Below are 22202 nucleotides of genomic sequence, written 5' to 3'. Positions count from 1 at the left end.
CAACCTCCAATTTAACTTCATCTGTCCACCAACCAGTTTTCTTTTTCTTTGTCTTTCCAACATTTTTCATACCAATGATGTTTTCTTGAATATCCTGGAGATGGTCACGAAGATTCTTCCAATATTCTTCAACATCATTACTTTTAATACTATCAGCATTTTCTCTGATAGCTTGCTGGATGTCATCAGCGGCTTCTTTAATATTTCCAATTTTCACTCTCTTTCTAACAGATGTTTTTTCAATCTTAGGAAGGTGTATTTTCATTTTACCCTTCACCAGTCTATGGTCTGAATCCAGAGATTCTGATGGTATTGACTTAACATCTTTGATAATTGATTTTCTGGTGCTGAGAACAAAATCAATTTGAGTTTTAATATCATAGGTACCAACGTGAGAATTGTACCTGTACCAAGTGTACTGGTGGGCTTCCTTGTGCTTGAAAAACGTGTTCATAACAGAAAGGCCATTTCTAATACAGAAATCAATTATTGCTTCACCTTCCACGTTTTTCTCACCAACTCCAAAGTCCCCTATGACATTCTCCACCTTGATACTTCCAACATGTCCATTTAGATCTCCAATGATGATAATTTCACTTTCAGTAGGTAGTGTGTCAAAAGTGTCTTGCAATTGTTCATAGAATAACTCCTTCTCTTCTTGTGGGCGTCCTTGTTGTGGAGCATAAGCTTGTATAAAGGAGATTTTATAACTCTTGAAGTTTAAAGTAATAGCTATTATTCGGTTATTTACATAAATAACTTTCTCCACTAATCTGCTGACTTCAGGATGTAAAATAATAGCTACACCATGTCTTGTGTTTAAGTGGTCACCAGAGTAAAATAATTCATAATCATCATGAAGTCTTCTTTGTCCGCTGCCTGCATGTCTTGTTTCAGCAAGTCCAAGTATATGTAAATTTCTTTGTGTCATGCTATGTACAATTTCTTCTGCCTTATCTTTAAAAGTGCCAATGTTGATAGTTCCAAAAAACATGTAGTCGTAGGTCTTGGTCCGGTCCGGGTTCGTTGTCCTGTAGGTCTGTCCATAATTTCGAGGCTGATTGCGTAAATCTTGAGCATATAGTTATCCACTGCTGGCTTGCTAGACCTATCACAGCTTCACGGCCATCGTCAGTTGGTTATCCAGGGTGCACCAGGCTTGGAGGTGATGGTCCGACTTTACACCCCCCTTCAAATTTACTAACGGAATTAATTCGGAAAAAATTAACGAAACCTATACGTGTTTTTCAGCTGTCGTTAGGGAGCAACACATCGTAAAATTGACGACATCTCCATTTGCCCCCCCCCCCCCCTCCAAATATTATTTTAGATTATTTTCGCTTGTTGGTTATACCTTATACCTGGAAAGAAGGATTTTGTTTTAAATAAAATCATGGAATATAGGTATGACTTTATGTTATTGCCAAACTTTTCAGTTTCTTACAGCAAAGTGAAGAAGGTGTCTTTAAAAACTGAGGTTATGTGGAGTGTATTTAAACGCTGGATTACAGAGATATTGCACATATAATTTTTTATTTTAATATCCGCGGAAAGGATGTGATAAATAACTATTAATGTACGACTGATAAGCATAAGCAACAAACGATCAAACACATGATATACACAAAGAAAGCTATAATATTAAAACAAAACACAATCATGAAAATTAAACCTTTATTCAGTGATAAAAATAAAACTTAAAATAAATCTTACGAGTACAATATATCATTGGTGTTAAGTTGAGGATTATTTGGTTCTTTTAAGTATTTATAAATAATTCTATGATGTTACATTATTTCTTAATTTGTACCCTTTATAAAAATTAACTTCAAAATACATTTCAACATTTTTTGTCTTTTTTAGGACCTAACGATATTGCAATTCGTTACAAGAGGATAAAAAGTGCTATGAGGTATTAAAATGTGTAAGAACAAAAATTACTCAATTCTAGTTAAGAATTTTATTTTGAAATTATTAAAATTAAATGCTTTGTTTTATTTGTAAACAATTAGGTACAAAGAAAAACAAACTAATTCAAAATAAAACTTTCTTCTTCACATTTAGCGTTTGATGGAGGTTTTTAGTTGTTGGACTCAAAGTATGTTTTGCTGGCCTCGGGGTCAGGCTTCATGGTGGCCTTACCGGGCTTCCATCCTGCAGGGCACACCTCTCCGTGCTCGTCTGTGAACTGGAAAGCCTGAAATAATATAATATTACTTGGAAGTTGCACTAGATTTTTATGTACTCTGGTAAAGTGATAATTGCAGCTGGCTAAAATAAAAGTACCCTCCATCCTACCTCTTAATTTAAAGACTAACGAAATAATCTGATAAAAAGATCCGATCAATTGCTAAATACCTGTAACCAACATAAAATGCTTTAATATTAAGAACAATGAACTACGATTATGGCAAATGATTAAATATTTTTACCAACCCACTTAATTCGTTCATACCTATTTCCCATTGGTAACTTCCAAATGCCAATTTTAACACAAGTTTGCCTCAACAAAATACCCTTTTGTTTGAGAATTTATATTGCTGCAGAAAGTTTCCCTTTTAAATTCCACTGAGTTTGAAAATAAACAACCCTGTGCAACTATACCTGAACAAGACGTAGAGTCTCGTCGACATCTCTACCCACAGGAAGATCATTAACAGTAATCTGTCTGAGAACCTGGTCTTTGTCGATGATGAACAGGCCACGGAAGCTGATGCCATCAGATTCCTAAAAAATATAGTATTTAAGGATGATTATCTGTCTGTCTTTTACTTATCATGTATAGAAATGAGATACAACATTAGAGAAAAGCCACTAAAGGGGGAAAGGGTTCCCAAGATGCTGGAGGCTGCGCTATAACTCATTACCTTGAGAACGCCATAGGCACGGCTGATGACCATAGATTTATCAGCCAGGAGAGGAATGTTCATTTCACCGAGACCTCCGGCCTTTCTTGACTTCTCAATCCTATAAAGACAAGGATGTTCACAAACAGAGAAGTAATGAAAAAAAAGGGGGGGGGGGGGGGGGGTTAATGCAACCATCTCGTAATCAGTAAGCAAATGGCACTTGAAATTCGAATTTCGATCTGAACTTCTGCATGAGTAATCCTTGGTAGGTCTATTTTCCCTAAATCGAACAAAAAGTTAGAACGTTAATATTTTCAGGGTAAATCCATCATCAATTACGTAGGAATCAACTTTTTAAAACATATTTTTGGTTTAATTCATGTTAAATGATAGCAATAACCATTTTCAAAACTTCTAGTACCAACAGCTACTGTCTAGAACTGTTTGATAGCGTTTTGGAGTGGAAAAGAGTATTATGTGAAGATAGGTTTCGTGACTAATTTGCAATATAGATATCCAAAAAATGGGAAAACGGCTGAGCCGCCAGCCGTTACTTTTCCAACTTTTTGTTCGATTTAGGGAAAATAGACCTACCAAGGATTACTCATGCAAAATTTCAGATGGAAATTCGAATTCTAAGTGCCATTTGCTCACTGATTAAGAGATGGTTGCATTAATCCCCCCCCCCCCCATAGTTAAAGGGTGGTAAGAGTTAGATATTGGTTGTCATTTCATTAAAATAACATTGAATGTAAAAAAGAGATTTGAAGGGATATGACAATGATAAATTGATGTACATCCACAATAACAATGATCAATGATACACATTCTATAGATTAAAGTTAGGGGTGGAAAAATTTTGACGATGCGAATTTGTATAACCCAATCAAAATCAACCAAAGTTTTATATGCCAACGAATGTTTACAGAACTTTTGGAGAGCAGATGATTTTCAGTCCAATGTCCCATCCCTCCCTCCCTCCTTAAAAAAAAACTGACTTACCAAGCCAAATGGGAGAAGTGAGAATCAGTTGAGCAGGCGATAACTTCACAGCCGATCTTGCGGAATTCCTCAGCTCTTAACAGAAATAATCCTTTTATAATACAATAGTAACTGGATGTCTGTAAGTGTGTCTGTTTTTGTACTGAAGGAACTCGTTAACCACTTGACCGATATGGTTCTCCTTTACAATGTATCTTCTCATTGGACTTTGGAAGGTTTATAAATATTTTGGATATGGTAACACCACCCTAGTGTAAAAAAGTGTTTTGATTGTGTGTAATAAAAAAAATCAACCATCAAATAGAAGAACATGGAGGGGAGGGGATGGGGTAAAGGGAGTGTCGTTATTTAAGCCAGCTGCTAATACTTTATCAGAGTACATTAGAATCAGGTCCAAAATCCAATTATTATTAAAGTGAAAATTTATTGAAAACCACATTTCCATTCTCCTGCAGTAGCAGCCTTTCACTTTCCTGTCGTTCCTTATATTTGAATTTGGCGCGAAAAAGCAAAAAATAAATTCGGCGGGAAACGGTGGTTTTCGGCGGGAGCGGCGGTTCCGGTGCCATTTCTTCAAAGTTCCATATTGTACCTCTTTAAAGCAACTGCCATGTCAAATCTAAGAGATGTGACTCTTTATTTAGTTGAGTTCATTTGACTTTTAGTTTTGGTTTTAAAAAGTGTCACTTCCGCCTCCCCTTTTTTTATATCCGCCTTCTACTCTACATACATCAACCAACAAAGGCATATTCCTGACCAACCAGCAGTCCGAAATTTAAGCCTGAATATATTACTGTACCTGTCAGAGAAGGCAATGATCTCAGTGGGACAAACAAAGGTGAAGTCCAATGGATAAAAGAACAGGACAACATACTTGCCCTGAAAATAAAAAAAAAACTTAGAAAAAATTCTTGTGAAATCTTTTAGTATAGCTTCGAACACGATTTTTATCGCTAGATTAGTTCTGGTTCTCTGTCATACTGAAAAATCATGTAAAGCATCGACTTATAGACAATTTTTACACGAATATTTAAATAAAAATCATTAAATCAAAACCAGTTTTATTAACCCAGGAAAAAAAAGTTTATCTCAGATGATTAAAATTGTCTATTATGGTAGAAAAGGCAAAATAAGTTCAGCGGTTTTCATCGGAAGCGGCGGTTCCGCCGCCGTTTCTTCAGTTTTATATAGATATATAATATTAGAGTTGTAACTCTTTTATGGGCTGAGATCATGCACGTTTTACTTTTGGTTTCAATAAGTGGCATATCCGCCTCCCCCCTTTAATGATATTTGTATATTTATAATGTATGATTCATTATTTGTATCGTAATATTTGTTTTTAGAATAATGTAGGTACAGAGGTGAGTTTTCAAGTGACTAAAAAATGTTAAATTTTTTCTTTCTGTAGGTAATCTTTGATATGATTTACCAGTAACCAAAACAGCGTGAAAATGCCGCGTGTACTATACAGGGGTGTATATTCTGCATGGGATCCCCGGCTCAGGGGGCGGGGGGGGGGGGAAATTAAAAATAAGTGGTTGGAGGGAAAAAAATGTAAAAATTTAGAAAACTGAAAACATTTTTTCCATTTCGCCCCCCTCCTTGGTTAAAAAAAATGTGTGGTAGGAGGGATAAAATAAATAAAATACCTATAGAGTTCTTTAAATATTTTCCTATTTCCCCCCCTACTTTTAAAGAAAAATCTAGGGGGGAAAAAAAATAAAAAATTTTGTAGCAGGGGAAAAAAAATAAATTTTGTGCAGAATATACACCCCTGGTACTATATAATATATTCAAAATACAAAGTCGTCGTTGTTATCTTAAGCGAAAATGCCGTGAAATTATTTATGTTAGGTAGGTATGTAATTTAAAAACTCACTTCAGTGCAATTATGCAATAAGATGAGTAACTTTTTATTCAATAGATAAGATTACACAAGCTAAAAGTAAATAAGATTTTTTTTTGAAACCATTTTGTATTTCTAAAAAATTATACTATACTAAAAACCTTCTTATGATTTTATTTAATTTGTGTAGATTTTTTATGCGATATTGGAGTATTTTTTACAAAAATAATTTTGCCTCAAAAGCGAGCAGCGACCCTAAATTAAAAAAAAAGAACCCACCTCAGTTTAAGATATGTATCAGAGTTGTATAGAGGTTACTATGTAACAAGTTTACTCACCTTATAGTCTTCAAGATCAATGTCAACAAACTGACCGTTGACGACAGCGGTTCCTGAATAAAATAATCTTTAGTTAAATTGTTGCACTCTTAATATTAGGAATTCTTGTGAAGTCAATTTGACCTATTAATATAGGACATACATGGATTTGATATATTGACAGGTGATGGGGGGGGGGGGGGGGGGGGGGGGGGAATGTCGTGACTCGTGCCACGACATACCAGCAATTTTATTTTGGGTGCTACTCCCTTAGTTTTAGAGATATTTGGTTAAAATCTTTTGGGCTGGGTCACTAATTACCCCAAGTTTTGGTATCTTTAAAAAAAACGGCGGCGGGAACGCCGCTCCCGCCGTTCACCGCCATTTTCCGCCGCCGCCCCAAAAATTTTTTTATTGCATTTCTCGCCGAATTAGGCAATTTGGAATCATTTAAGACAATGTTATTTTTTTCAAAAATTTTTCCCCTTAAAACCAATCCCCAAATATCTCTAAAACTAAGGGAGTAGCACCCAAAATAAAATTGCTGGTATGTCGTGGCAAGAGTCACCACTTTCCCCCCCCCCCCCCTTTGACATCAATTAGGCTTACTAATAAAATATGGACCTCATTTATTAGTAAGTTCGTTTATCCAGTAGGAGGGGAAGGAGTAAAGGGAGTGGATGGGGGGTATAGTTATTTTGGCTAGCTGCCAGCATCACTTTATCAGAGTACTTGAAAATCTGGTACAACATCCAAGTAATATATCGATTGCAATGCCCTAGTAAAATCATAAAAATACTTTTTCATAGACATAATTATGATCATAATTAATTAATCAATGGTAAGCGTAAACAAATTGTTTACGAATATGGTAATTATCGAGAAGTTGCGTTATTCAAATAAAACAAAAACACTTACCCTTGAAGTGGGGTGCGGGCATAGCGGGTTGCAGAGCCATTTTTTATTATTAAGGAAGGAGTTTTGTTTATCTGGAAATTATTATTAAATGCAGTAAAAGTATGAAAAATCCATACAAATAGGGGTAACTACTGCTGCTAGGCTAGGTATATAACACACAGGAATAGAGACATATATTCAACAATCTAAATCGATTACAATCTTGTAAGGTTTGTGTAAAAAGAACTCTTTTGACAAGATAATTGCATATGGAAGGAAATTGTATCAAAATAAAAGAATAAGATTGTAATCGATTGAAGTTACTGAATATAAGTCCTTATTCCCATTAACACATTAATTAAGTTTATATTAAAGTTATCCCTGGCCCACTAGAAAACATTTTTTTTTTATAAAATACTTTAAATTGGATTGTTTTTCTTCTATTTTTCTCTGTGAAAATTCACCCAAATAATGTGTTACAAATAAAACTAAAGATAGAAAAAGAAAGATTACATGAAAGAAGGCAATGTTAACATAAAAACCAGGTTTATTTTTGTAATTGAAGTATTTACACATTATAAATTATCATCATGAACAGGGAACGCTTCTCTGATAATCATAAACAATAGAACAATTAAATATTAAGATGTATATTTAGAAAATGTTATAAGAGGATCAGATCTTAATTGAAATGATTTTTATGACCAAATAATGCTAAGTGATACGAAGCAGCTTATAGTACCTAATAAAAATGACGCCATAAAATACAAATGATCAATGATAGGCCAATATACATTTTACCATTGGTTAACTGACCTAACATTGGTTATTTGTATTATATGGCGTCATATTTCAATTGGAATTGTGAGCTGTTTCTGTGTCACAATCAAAAAAAATTCCCTTTACCTCAGTAAATGAATCTTATTGTTCTTTTTATAACCAATTATTTTGAAGAAGCTTGCTCCCTGTGCCGAGATAATAATATATAGAAATGAAATAATAATAATAATTGGGAGAGGAGCACTATACAAAATGTTTAAACAACTGACAATGGATTACAAAAACACAATAAACATATCAGAATTATTATTATTATTATTTTAAGTAATAATATACAACGATTATAATGCCAATTTTTTTTCATGTTTTTTTTTATGTTTTATGAGGATAAATATGCCTTAGGTTTATAAGTGTCTAAATTAAAAATACAAAAAAATCATAAATACCTTACTAAAAATCTATAGGCGTGGTTAAAAAAATTATTGAAACCACTTTAATGAGAAAAAAAATGTATTATGGATTTTTCCTATCCTAAACATTGAGTATATAGTAAGAAAAAGCCAGTACAACGAAAAGCCAAAAATAAGGCAACTAAAAAAATTACATCTCCACTTCTTTGGTAAAAAAAAGTTAATTTACAATTTGTTTTGAAGAATAAAATTGTTTGATGATTGCCTTATTTTAAGCTGGATTCTGTACTTGGCTGTATAGAAGTTAGTAAAAAACTAGTAAAAAACTCATCTAGATATTACAAAATAGATAGAACCTAAATATGCCCAAATAAAGTTACAGGGTAATTTCTCTTAAAGTTTGCTTACAAGCAATCATAAATCACGCTATAGATTGCTTAAGAAATGATAAAATGATGACCCGGAATTTTTCTTTTGTTGAAATCGGGGCACATTTTGGCAGAATCTATAATTGTTTATTGTTTTGTCACGCGACACCATTAAGTTATTAATAATCTATTTTTTTTCTATTAACATTTTATTTTAGTTTCTTTATGATTTATTATTTTTCATGTGGTATACTTAAAAAATCTATTGATTCCTTATTTAAAAATGTGCAGAAATTGGTGTCACTTTATTTTTTTTGTAGATTTATTTTTTATTTTTTAGAGAATCTCATGTTAAGTATTTTTTTTGTTAGTACATTTATAAATAAGATTAATATAATACATTATTTATAGAGATTCTCATAACTTAAAAATTCAAATAACTCAACTATTTCCTTTATTAAAGCTAAGAAATTTAAAGTTGACATTTGATTGATAAAAATTGCGGTTAAGTATTTATTTTTGTATGATAAAAGAATAAGCTCTTAACATTTAGCTTGATTCTTTAATACTTTGACACAAACTGGCAAAATTATATTTTTATGATCATAAGATGCCTTGAAAAAGGTTATTGAAAGTTTTATTTTTACAATTAGAGGCATTTTAGCAATAATCCTTATTCTAAAAGTAAAAAAAATAAAAGCCCTCATTTTTTCTTTAAGTCTGAGGATTCTTGCAGAAAAGTCATTTTTTGCTACTAGTTACTTACATAAGGACAGAATTAGAAAAAAAGGACGTCAGAGGTTAGTATTCATTGCCTTACTTGTAGAATACAGGATTATGCCGCATTTTTCATTAAAAATGTACAAAAATCAAAAAAGGGTTCATTTTTGAAAGAAAATGAAATAATACTTTGGTAAAATCACGACGTACTGCCAAGAAAAAAAAAATGTTGGCAAAATACTTATTTTGAGTTCGTGTAGCATTTTTTTTATATAAAATTAATAAGTTGTTACATATCATATCACCAAACAAAAAATTGCACTTTGATCTCAGGGGGGAGGGGTAACTTTTTATTCCTGGGGTCATTAAATTAGTTTTGGATCATTTTTCCTATCAAAATATGTAGATTAGAAAATAGGGCAGTAAAATGGATTATGCTGTTTTAATTGTTTAAAAAGCTTTTTTAATTAGGATCATAAATAAAGATTTCTCCTTACATAAATTGTAGTCCAATAACCATTAAATTTACAAAAATAAAAAATACAAATTGGTATCCATTAATACCCAGATAAATTACAAAGTTGATCATATCTGTAGGATAGTTTCATTTCAGTAAAACTGGGGGCAATTTATCCTTGAAAGAAATGTCCTTACACAAAAGGTACAAAACGCCATACACACCTGCTCAAGTATACCATACACAATTCTTTCATTTTAGTTTATGTAAAAAAAAAACTTAAGGCATACACAAAAATTATTTTTCTTCATAATACAGGTACAAAATTCAAGATGATTGGTAATAAAATGATAGATTTTTTTTTCAAGGTACAAAAATAAGGGCCGAAAGATTTAAAATATATATTAATATGATATATATTGATTTTCAACTAAACATACATATAAAACAGACACTGTTAGTAATATTTTCTCATGTATACACAAATATAGAAAAATGTATCAACTCTAAAAAATGTCCCTATAAATATAAAAAGGCATTTATTACTAGTTTCTTCCCATTTCTGTTTTTTATTAAAATTAAAATAAATTAAGAATTTTTACTTGAACTTAGTTCAATCAGCTGACAAATTGAAATGTTTTACATTTCAATTCCGTAAACAAAAATGCAACCTTATAAAAAGACCCTCAAAAAGTTGAATAAAATCATTGCATAAGACTATTACTTAGCATATTAAACATGTTTTTAATCAGAAAAGTCTTTAAAATTGTACTTTGAGTTGAGAACATTTTAATTTTTTTTTATCAATAATTCCTGATTATTCTTGCTACTATCCAATCATGTAAAAAAAAAGACGGATTGTTGGGCATAGAAAAATTTGCGGATTTTTATGCTGCGAGGGTTGATTTTATTTTTTTTCTTCTGTCGCTTGTCTTCAATTTGATCCAATTTCTCGTGGCGAAGAATAATTATGGCAGTTAATACACTAATAACATTATATATTCACTTTTTGATTTCTTTCATGTAGCGTAGGAAAAGCTTTTATGATAAATACCAGGTTGTTTTTTACTTGAAATATATCTAACTAGCGGCCTAGAAGCCTCTAGGGGCACTGGTAGGAGGGGGAAAATTCGACCTTATCCCATTTAAATTTTAGTTTCAAAAGAGTTAAAAAAAATATTTGGGGGGGGGGAAGGGGAGTGAAGACACCCTCTCTAAAAATAGTTTAAAACCTTCCCAGGACCTATAAGAAGCTTCCTGTAAAGGAAAACAATTTTGGTTAAGCGGTTAGCGAGATCCTTCGGTGCAGACAAAAAAAAACGCTTACTACTTTATATAATAGAATTACAATTCACACTTTACTTAAGTGTAAGTTCAAAATAATATTATAATCAATTCAGAACTTAGGAAAAACTAACAAATCTAGTTTCAAATCCTAATATCTAATTTAATATCAAAACATACAAGGGAAAATAATATTATAATCAATTCAGAAATTAAGTAAGTAAAAATATAATGGAAATAGAATATACGTGGATATTATGACAGGGGAAAAATTGTAGTCAATTTAGGTTTCTAATATAGAAATCACTTATTATTGTTCATCCGGTAAGAGGGGAGGGGTATAGATGGGCGAATCGTTATTCTAGCAAGCTTCAAGTTTCACTATATTAGAGTACATGATAATCTAGTGAGATCCAAGTAATATAAATCCATAAAAACTATACAAGCCAAGTTTCAAATTATAATATCTAATTTAAAATCACAAGAGACATAAATTTTAAAAGATTTTTAATAAGCTTCAAAAAGTATTTCATATTTTAAATTTAGTATTAATATTAAATGATGAAAAAAACTTAATTGTATTTTGTTATTAAGAATAACTATTCCTCCTCTGTAAAAGTACACCGACTCAATATTAAGATAACCAACTAGTTTTCATGTACAATAATAATGAAAGTGGGTAGAAAACTATTCATTTTATCTTTAAGATGATAATAAAGAGGAAGTGGAAATTTTAAGAATAAGACTATTTTGTCAATAAGTTAGCACAGTAATTTATATAAAATCAACAAAATTACTTCAAAAGGTAACAGTGGAATGCGACGTAAAGATAAACAAACTGACAAACCCTAATTACTCAGTAAAACCGCTTTATACAAAAAATGGTAGGTATAAAGACAGACATTTTCTGGAAGAGTTATGAAAAAAAAATAAAACACCAATTCTTTTAAAATAATCGTATTTACTTGATCAACATCTACTAATATTCGTAACAAGACTAAGAAAGTGCTCTTAGGAAATGTACCAGAGCCGGTAAAATAAGAGAGAATATGTTGTACTCTTGCTATTGTTATAGCAACTAACTAGCATGTACTCTTATACGCGGGTTCTTGACTTAATTCAAGCTGAAAATCACAGTAAAATTTCAGATGTGATGTGCTATAGTATAATGTAATTAGAGTGTATCTTAAAACTTTAAAAACAGCGTCTTCTTTCTAGACTTTGTGAAAATTTTGGCGTCTCATAGAAGTAACAAAAAAGTTTTATGAGTAAAGTTATATTTAAAATAAATCATTTTAAGCTATAAGTTGAAAGTATAAATACATTTATACGACTATTAGGTGTTAACTTATTTTTTTTTAATTAAAACATCTTAAAATGTAAATATTTTTTATGAACACTAAATAAGTCTACATACATAATATCAACACTCTAAAGTCAAATTCCATGACAACTGAATAAGTTGCCAATACAAAAGCAAAGTTTCTTATACCAAAATACATAATTGCTATTTGGTTTGTAAAAAGAACTATTTTGTGTTCAGTACCTTAATATTTTAATTCTAATTTTGAAAACTATAAGAAGCTTACGATATAAAAATTAAGTGTTATAAAATGATAAAAGTCAGATAACCTTTCTCACAAACTGACCAAACTAGACTAATGAAACCGTACATGAATGTACGAGAAGTATTGTTTAAATTGCGGCATTATGCGCATCGTCCATAGACAACACATTTACTTAGATAAGAATTTTTTTTTGGCATTATCTAAACTTTGTTGGTAGATCAATTTCCTATTCTTAAAACAAAACAAATGTTTACAATAGAACTCGCTTATGTAAAATGGAACATTAAGACATAAGATCCAGGGATCCAAAGGGATAAGACAATGGCCGATAAATGTACAATGATGACACACAAAATTACCCTTTCTGTAGATCAAAATTAACGGGTGAAACGTTTGAACACTTAACTTAATAAACCAACTAATAAAAAAATTCTGTAAAATCCCTAAAGTTGTTAAGCAAACAAATAAGAAAACATTATTATAAAACTTTGGGGACTAGTATAATAATCAGCCTATTGTCCCGTCTCTCTCTGGTTAAGATCTTACATTTATAATCCATTTTTGAAGTAGTAAGTTTTTTTACGTTTGTCTAAACCACTGAACCGATCAATTAAAATATTTTAGAAAAGCTTCACTTAGGCCTTTGGGTGGTTTTAGTCTATTTTCCTGTCTCTCCCTACCCCCCCCCCCCCCCCACGAATACAGGTACCCTAGATTCTATGGGTGTAAAAAATAGTAGTAAAATATAACGCCATTGTGAAAGTTTTTCATTAGTTAACTATACAAAAAACACCAAGCATAACTCATTTGATTTACATTTACTTCAGATTTAAATCATTGAATTTGTTTTGTTGTAAACTTGTCGCTGTAAGAATGATGTCATTCTTGTTTTTTTTTAATGCCTGATTCGTGATAAATGCGCCCCAAGCATTCATGAAAAAATACACCCACACTTACACACAATGAGAGGGACAATAATAAACAATTTTAATCGTTTAACTTCTATAGGTAATGTTTAGGTTTTTAATGACTTCATTGTTTTCCCTTATCCACCAAACTAGAAGACGGTGTTTGCTTCATAAGACCTAATTAATATAAGACCTTATGAGGGCAAGCAACACCTATTTAGGAACCTTCTTATATGTCAAAAGAAATAGTTTATGTTTTTTTTAATATACAGGGAGGGATGAACAGGACTTTGCGCAATAAATTACTATGGTACCCAAAGTTTAATGAGTTGGCTAAAAAACTTGAATTTAAGTAACTTGATCCGTCACATACAGTATGACCCACGAAAAAGTATCTTTTAGGGTTTAAAGCCCTTATTTCTCAATGTATCAGCATAAATAGCATATATCCGTGTTCTCTGTACATTTCCACACAAGCATATATAAAAAGATTAATTTTACCTCCATTAACACCGGAGATTTTTAGAGCTAAAGTTTTGAAAAGTGACTGAGAAAAAAATTTTTTTTTGTTTCTCATAATTTTTGGATGGTTATATTATGTCTTTCTGATATCTGAAGAATGACATACAAAGAAAAACAAGTTAACTAATTATTTCTTTTTTATTCCACCAAAAACTATCAATTTTTAATGGCAAAAAATTAGTGATGGCAATCCATCGAATTTTTGGGCCGGATTCGGGTTCCGGATTCTTTAAGAATCCGTCAAAAAAAGTGGCGGATTCCCGCGGATTCCGGATTCTTATTTTTGGCGGATTCCGGATTCTAGCAATATTTTAAAAGGATTTTTAAATTTTTTTTTTTAAAATTAAGTGCTACATATGTCCTAAAAATCAATGTTCTTGGGGTTCTCTATAATACACTTCCGAGAATCGAACCAGATTTTAAAAGATATTGTATATAATGATGAAAATCTTTGCCTTCAAAGAGGAGGAGTTGAAAGAAAAAACTCAAGAAGCTAATTTTATATGTGTAAAAAAATCCTTTCAACTTAAAATCTAAATTTTTTATTTCATTTTTTGTATAAAGTTTCAGCTAGTAACAAAAATAATAGGATTTCTATCTTAATTTTGCTGAAAATACATTTCATGTTAAAAGTTACTTTTTGCTCAGTCACTTTTTCAAAACTTTAGCTCTAAAAATCGCTGGTGTTAATGGAGGTAAAATTAATTTTTTTATATATGCTTGTGTGGAAATGTACAGAGAACACGGATATATGCTATTTTTGATGATACATTGAGAAATTAGGGCTGTAAACCCTAAAAAATACTTTTTCGTGGGTCCTACTGTATGAATATAAGTAAAAATCTCTGAAAAAATGTCGGGCAATACATATTTTGTAAAGTTCTCCTAAAAATTGCACAATTGAGAACATTAGCTCAAAATTCGGGAAGCGTGAAAAACATGGGTAAAATAATATCCTAAGCGGTGCAACCTCCCTAATACATCTAAAATTTATTAAAAAATTCATTTTGAATTTTACTTATAACTTTTTTAAATGAAAAAAATGTTCCAAATAAATTGATAAAAAAATGTAAATGTTTATGTATGACTTTGCTATGCATATAAAACACTATTTCGTGATGAAGTAAATTGATGGATTTTCCTAATGGGAATTTTCAAAATTTTTCCATAGAAACGGAATTTCATATTTTTAGGCTTTTTTTGGCGCGACAAAAAATAAAAAACTTCCTATCTATAATAAGAGGCGTATCTATATTTGAACATTTTTCAATTAAATCGTTTTTTTTATTGTCTTATAGCTGCTCCACTAAAGGCCATAATTGTCTTTGTTAAAAAAATGTTTTGATTTTTTAAAAATATTTCTATAATACAAAGTAGAATGATGTCTGTCCGTCCGTCTGTCTGTCTGTCCGTCCGTCCCTTGAGATCTCGGTAACCACTGAACCGATCGGATTCTACTCTTCAGGGTATAAACCTATTGGTCCTGTGGTGGTTTTAGGCTATTTTCTTGGAGGGTGGGACAACCCCGACCCCCCAAAAAACAAAAAAAATCCCCCCCATTTTTTTTTGATCACCTCAAGGGGCACAGCCCCTACAGGCTAAGGGCGAAGCCGCTAGTATTACATAAAGAAATAATATATTGTCACGCGTATGTTGTAATTGAAACTAAACTTATGATTTTATAAAAAACATAAGTAATTTTCTTCACCACAAAATGCAAATGTTAAAAATATGACGTAATCGTATTAAACAACAAAATGTTTTGAAGTTTTGTTTTTGCATTAAATAAGTATACGACAAACCTTTCCAGAATAGACACGTCCCGGGGGGAAGGGGGCTAAAGAGGTGTTAATCCCCCCCTCTCCAAACACAAATTATGGGGTCCCGTTGCTAACCCCAAAATTTTAGAAAATACATAAGATTTACCCCACTTCTAATTAAAAGCTTGGACGTCCTTGAACGAGAATGGGAAACTACATAGCGTTTATGCGTGAAGATGCGATCAGAAACCAAAAAATGAAAGAAATCAATGTAAAGTGAATAAATTCCTTAGAGTTGAGGGTGCAGAACTGACAGAAGCCTCTGTAGAGATTATTGAATGGTTGCTCCGTACCTGTGTACGGACTCTCCTCGTATTCCAACAGCTTACAAGTTCCCAGCTCCAAGTCAGTGTCATCATAGTCCTATTACAGATATACATGGTTCTAAGCTATTTTCTTGGAGAAATGTCACAATACTATAATTTCTCAGAGATATAGGTATAAGGCAATGGTCGATAAATTGATGTAAACAAAATTAACCCTTCTGTAGATTAATATTAATTATTAGTGGTTAAAACTTTAACACTCATCTTAATAAAAATTCACCAAATCCCCTTAAAAGGACTCTCCACAGAAAAATCAACTTTAGATTTTTGAAAATCTAACCTGAAATTATTATTCTCTGTTCAATTTTAGGCATTTTTTGTTTTTGTGGCATCGCGATCGAAGCCCTTTGAAATTTTTTACCTCCTTTAAGTGAATCCTCCCGCCATTTAATTTGTGCTGCTTTAGTGATTTTTAGCTTCTATTTTTGCCGCCGTTGCCGCATTCATCGCCCTTCTCCGCCGCTACTCCGCTGTACGTCGCTTTTTAATACATGCTCCCCTCTCCCTTGTTCAGAAATTAAATGGAGGCTGGGGGTGTTGTGTATAGCTACGTACGCAATGTATAGCGGAGTAGTGGCGGAGAAGGGCGATGAATGCGGCAACTGCGGCAAAAGATGGTTATATTTGGCGGAGGCGAACACAAAATGGAGGCGGCAGGATTGTCCAGTCAAGGAAGAGGATAAATCGTAGAGCGGCCGGTTGCAATGGAGCAAATGTTCTTTAGCGGCGAACACATATTGAGTGGAGGAAAGTGTAGTATATATTGTTATAGCGGCAGTACAAATAGGCGGCGGACAAAATTTTCAAAGGGCTTCGATCGCGATGCCACAAAAACAAAAAATGCCTAAAATTGAACAGAGAATACCTAATAGTTTCAGGTTAGATTTTCAAAAATCCAAAGTTGATTTTTCTGTGGAGAGTCCTTTTAAGTTGTTTAGCAGAATTTATTACGCAAGAGAGAGAGAGAGAGAGATAGAGGGGGGGGGGTTGAAGATCAATTTATCGCCAATTGCCAGATCCCTGTGTTTATGGATGTAAATTGCTTACCTTCCACCTGGTATCCCCCGAGTCTGATGAGCTGTCCCACGCGGAGGATGCTCCCTCCCCCCAGAAAGAATCGCACCCGCCGCCGCTGGGATGGAACTTGATGTCTGCAATCACCTCCAGCCCGAATTCCTCCAGGTTCTCGTCGTCCAGGTAACTTGATCCGCCCATGGAGCCGCTCCCCACGCTCGTTTGGTCCTCATAATACACCTAGAGTTTACAAGATCAGATTTTATTCACACTTGAAATAATAAATATATAAGTATAGATGGATAATCCAGACTACTAGTACTCAACATGGTTCCAGTAGTGGTGGAGACCATTTTCGTCTGCTACTAAATTGCTTTCTGCTTTTTGAAGATATTTGGCTCTGTTAATAATAATATATGTTCAATAATATTATTTGGCTGATATTCAAAAAAACAAAATTGAAAAAACATTTTGAAAACATGATATTTGGGATTTATTTTATTTTACCTTCAGATACTTATTGACAAAATCGTCAATATCCAGATTAGCAGCCTGTTCTACCACGTCCGTAGGCGTGGTTGGAGCGCCGTAGCCGCCATTAACCACCGACTCCTCATCTTCACGCCGCCGTTTTACCGCCGCGCTTAAGTTCACCTTGGATAAAATAATCTTATTTTCAGCCTTATTTTTATTATATAAGGTTAAGATTAGTATTTCTTAGAAAAAGTATTATATATTAAAGTATTGCTACAGTTTGTATTACAATTTACTGTTTCATTTTATCATAAAAAGCAATTTACGAACAAAAATGTGGTAGTATCCCTCAAAGTCGGGGACTCCAAGGCCCTGTTTTAGAGAAAAATAAAAATTATACCCATATTTTTCTCGTATTTTTTTTACTTATACAGATCAGGTTAGATTGGGATACATTTTGTTTATAAATATTTCAACTCACCGTGGGCTTGTTTATCAAACCGCCATTACTCGCCGACGCCAATCTTGCCGTGTTGATTGCATTCGCCGTCGACAAAGTTTGTCCCGCTCCACTGGTGCTAATATTACTTGCTATTAGAGAGTTGTTACGTTGTTGTTGTTGTACTGTTTGTATGTTGTTTGAGGCGGTGGTTGGGTGGCTGGTGTTGGAGGCAAGCGTACAGGTGTACACCTTTTCCAAGGGTTTTCCTGGAAAGAAGAAAGTAATAAAGTCTGTCTTAATTTTGCATCTACCTAGGTGCCCTATTGTTCTTCTAACAAATCTATATCATCTATTATATCTTTCCATATGATTTATTTTGTTGACTATCTACCTACTTCATCTGTTACAAACCTATATGCCTGCATTGGTTACTGTCAATTTTTAAGCTAGAAAATACTAGAAAAAAATTGCTAACCGTAACAGTTGGGGCTGGATAGATTTATTTTATTTCTCCCTGTCTAATTCAATGTATCTAAATTAGCTAGATCTATTTTCATATCAATATTAGCTACAATTATTGACATTGCTTAGGAATAAGATATGCCTTTGCATAAAACCTTTTTCTCGTGACAAATCTTTAACCAGATTCTTTCAATCTATCTGCTAATTCTATTTTCTATCGATCTAGTTTAAAGTCCTAAATGAGTCAGGGGTGTTTAACTGTATAACCTTTAAGAAGATTTTCTACCAATAAGGTCCTGTGCCGTCATTAGCAATGTCAGATCTTGCTTTGGGTTTAACCAACCACCGAATTATCTTAAAGTTATCTATCTATCTGTCTAACTGCCAGAAAAATTAGGTATACCTGTTCCGGCATAGGCAATGCCAATGCTGGATGGTTTTGGCTTCATGTCTCTGGTTGTATTACTGGAAGCTGTGGCAAGACTTGTGGGAATTGTTTTCAGTATTGTACCAACACCTCCTACAATGGATGTAGAATATGCGTGGATATTATGACAGGAGAAAAAATGTCGTCAATTAGGGTTGCAATATCTCCTCGCATTTTTGGGCAGGCCGTTTATCCAGTAAAAAGGAAGGGGATGGGGAAGATCTTTATTTTAGCCCGCTACAGAGTTAACTTTTTTATAGAACATAAAAAATCTGGTGCAAGATCAAAAGTAATAATTAATAATAAATCCATTCCGCCTACAGACTAGTAATATAATGGTTTATGCAGGGATCTAAAGGGATAAGACAATGGCCGATAAATAGATATACATCCGCAAAGATAATACACAAAATTAACCCCTTCTGTAAATTACAATGAAATAAACTTAATGAAACAACCTATCAAAGTTCAATAAAAGTTGTAAAACCAATAAAAAAAAGCTATCATAAAACTTTGGAGTCTAGTGTAATAAACAGCCAATTGTCTCTCTCTCCCTTGGTTTATGATAAAGACGGGTACCTATCTACAACAGTCAACGATTTACGCCTGTTATAATCTAAGACATTTCCCTCTACATTATGGGGGGGGGGGGGAAGTTTTGCCACTTTCGCGTAAACAGTGTGCTGTGGACTAGGAATTGATTTTAGATTATAGGTTATTTAGGATAAAAGTTTACTTTTGGGTATTAGTTCACGTATATTTAATCATTTTTTGAATAGGTCTCCAGGTTCAGGTGCTGCAGGCTGGAAGGTCGTTTCTGGACAGGTAAAAAGATTAAATTTTTTTTGTTTGAAGAGTTAGAGAGCAACTTATAAAACAAAATATGCTTCTTTTTGAATGTTATTAACATATCTGCAGAAAAAATTAAATTCGGCCTCCAGGTTCAGGTGCTGCAGGCCTCCAGGTACACTCTGGACAGGTAAAAATTAAAAAAATTTATTTGAAGAGTTAGAGGTACACTTATTAAACCAAATATGCATCTTTTTGAATGTTATTACCATATTAGAAGAAAAAATGACAATCGGCCTCCAGGTTCAGGTGCTGCAGGCCTCCAGGTACACTCTGGACAGGTAAAAATTAAGTTTTCTTATTTTAAGAGTTAGAGGTACACTTATTTAACCAAATATGCATCTTTATGGATGTTATCATCATATCTGCAGAAAAATTTAAAATCGGCCTCCAGGTTCAGGTGCTGCAGGCCTCCAGGTACACTCTGGACAGGTAAAAATTAAAATTTCTTATTTGACGAGTTAGATGTACACTTATCAAACAAAATATGCATCTTTTTGGATGTTATTACCATATTTGAAGAAAAAATGACAATCGGCCTCCAGGTTCAGGTGCTGCAGGCCTCCAGGTACACTCTGGACAGGTAAAAATTAAAATTTCTTATTTCAAGAGTTAGATGTACACTTATAAAACAAAATATGCATCTTTTTGGATGTTATTACCATATTTGAGGAAAAAATGACAATCGGCCTCCAGGTTCAGGTGCTGCAGGCCTCCAGGTACACTCTGGACAGGTAGAAATTAAAATTTCTTATTTGAAGAGTTAGAGGTACACTTATAAAACAAAATATGCATCTTTTTGGATGTTATTACCATATTTGAAGGTTTAGGTGCTACAGGCCTCCAGGTACACTCTGGACAGGCAGTTATAATATTTTTTGATACTTTTTGATTTGGACACCTTACCTGGATCCTGGTGACCACTGGTGACTGCTTGTGGCCGCTGGCAAGGTAAATTCCAATAAAGGTAATATTTGATATTAGAGGAAAGGTTTCTAAATAGAAAATTATTAACATATAATAATATGACAAAATTTATTAAGTAAGTCTTCTATTTTTGTTCCAGGAGCTCTAGGTAGCCTCCAGGAGCCTGCTGGACAGGTTTAAAAAATCAATTTTATAATTTGTTTTATTTAGATGAAAGGTTTGAGTTGTGCTCCAGATAGGGTCAAGGTGGCCTCCAGGAGCCAGCTAGATAGATCTGTATTTATTACTTTTTGTTTATGTATGGTTTTCCACACATATGCAAAATATAATTCTGTCTAAGATATAATATTACAGATACTCAGAATGGGGAATGCAATTTCAATAGGATTCAGATTATAAAGTATAGATGCTAGTGAAATAATTTTAAAATTACTACTGAGAGAGGTTAATTTTATCCAGATGTCATCTAGAGCTACAGATTCTCCATCCAGGTTAGTAAAATATAAAGAAATTCTTAGATTGTATATTCAATCCACGTCTAAAGAAAAAGGCAGGAATGCCTGACACTTTCTGGCAAAAATTGTATTTATTTTTATATTTTATATTTGTTAAAAGTTCCTCTGATATTCTAAATGGCCGACTGTTTGTCTGTGCATATGTAAGAAATATTATGGAATAAATGTAAATTTCTTGGCCTGGAGGCTTGCAGCACCTGAAACTAGAGTCCAATTTGAATTTTTTCGGTAAATATGATAATAACATCCAAAAAGATGCATATTTGGTTTTATAAGTGTACCTGTAACCCTTTAAATAATTTTTTTTAATTTTTACCTGTCTAGAATGGATCTGGAGGCCTGCAGCACCTGTACCTGGAGGCCGAATATCAATTTACCTTCAAATATGATAATAACATCCAAAAATATGCATATTTGGTTTAATAAGTTTACCTCTAACTCTTTAAATAATTTTTTTTAAATTTTTACCTGTCCAGAATTTACCTACAATAACATCCAAAAAGATGCATATTTGGTTTTATAAGTGTACCTGTAACCCTTTAAATAATTTTTTTTAATTTTTACCTGTCCAGAGTGTACCTGGAGGCCTGCAGCACCTGAACCTGGTGGCCGATTGTCATTTTTTCTTCAAATATGGTAATAACATCCAAAAAGATGCATATTTTGTTTTATAAGTGTACATCTAACTCTTCAAATAAGAAATTTTAATTTTTACCTGTCCAGAGTGTACCTGGAGGCCTGCAGCACCTAAACCTGGAGGCCGATTTTAAATTTTTCTGCAAATATGATGATAACATCCATAAAGATGCATATTTGGTTAAATAAGTGTACCTCTAACTCTTCAAATAAGAAAACTTAATTTTTACCTGTCCAGAGTATACCTGGAGGCCTGCAGCACCTTAACCTGGAGGCCGATTTTAAATTTTTCTGCAAATATGATGATAACATCCATAAAGATGCATATTTGGTTAAATAAGTGTACCTCTAACTCTTCAAATAAGAAAACTTAATTTTT

General features: G+C 32.9%; 2 protein-coding genes across 12 annotated transcripts in view; both read right to left on the bottom strand.

Moving 5' to 3' along the window:
- Nucleotides 1-1660: 1660 nt before the first annotated feature.
- Prx2 (Peroxiredoxin 2) lies at nucleotides 1661-7065 on the bottom strand. The gene is made up of 7 exons (XM_080175649.1): nucleotides 6936-7065; nucleotides 6039-6091; nucleotides 4651-4730; nucleotides 3852-3926; nucleotides 2868-2967; nucleotides 2605-2727; nucleotides 1661-2197 (listed from the first exon to the last, which is right to left on the bottom strand). Exons 1-7 carry the CDS (start codon nucleotides 6973-6975, stop codon nucleotides 2081-2083), a joined length of 588 nt encoding a protein of 195 aa, XP_080031775.1. The 5' UTR covers nucleotides 6976-7065; the 3' UTR covers nucleotides 1661-2080.
- LOC145331029 (uncharacterized) overlaps nucleotides 6997-22202 on the bottom strand; it is a 19535-nt gene continuing 4329 nt past the window's right edge. The window contains exons 9-17 of one of the 11 annotated variants that reach the window (XM_080175640.1): nucleotides 18873-18989; nucleotides 18047-18273; nucleotides 17599-17745; nucleotides 17125-17331; nucleotides 15982-16114; nucleotides 10422-10636; nucleotides 9874-10155; nucleotides 7239-8108; nucleotides 6997-7120 (exon numbers count right to left, since the gene is read on the bottom strand). In XM_080175640.1, the coding sequence (XP_080031766.1) occupies nucleotides 10584-10636; nucleotides 15982-16114; nucleotides 17125-17331; nucleotides 17599-17745; nucleotides 18047-18273; nucleotides 18873-18989 (884 nt within the window). In that variant the 3' untranslated portion in view covers nucleotides 6997-7120; nucleotides 7239-8108; nucleotides 9874-10155; nucleotides 10422-10583. Of the gene's footprint in view, nucleotides 8109-9873; nucleotides 10169-10373; nucleotides 10637-15981; nucleotides 16115-17124; nucleotides 17332-17598; nucleotides 17746-18046; nucleotides 18274-18872; nucleotides 18990-22202 lie in introns of all 11 variants that reach the window. The other 10 variants (XM_080175638.1, XM_080175639.1, XM_080175631.1 and 7 more) reach the window with 10 other exon arrangements.

Source organism: Acartia tonsa, chromosome 11 (genome assembly GCF_053477335.1).
Source record: "Acartia tonsa isolate MP-2025a chromosome 11, ASM5347733v1, whole genome shotgun sequence".
In the NCBI taxonomy this organism is placed as follows: Eukaryota; Metazoa; Arthropoda; class Copepoda; order Calanoida; family Acartiidae; genus Acartia; species Acartia tonsa.
The sequence above is the reverse complement of the archived record's forward strand: the minus strand, read 5'-3'. Positions and strand labels throughout refer to the sequence as shown.

Excerpts from the sequence above, each read along its gene's own strand:
- Prx2 (XM_080175649.1), bottom strand. The coding sequence starts at position 6,975 with ATGGCTCTGCAACCCGCTATGCCCGCACCCCACTTCAAGG. Across the intron at positions 2,728-2,867 it reads GTGCCTATGGCGTTCTCAAG|GAATCTGATGGCATCAGCTT; the intron begins GTAATGAGTTAT and ends TATATTTTTTAG. Across the intron at positions 2,198-2,604 it reads AGACTCTACGTCTTGTTCAG|GCTTTCCAGTTCACAGACGA; the intron begins GTATAGTTGCAC and ends ATATTATTTCAG.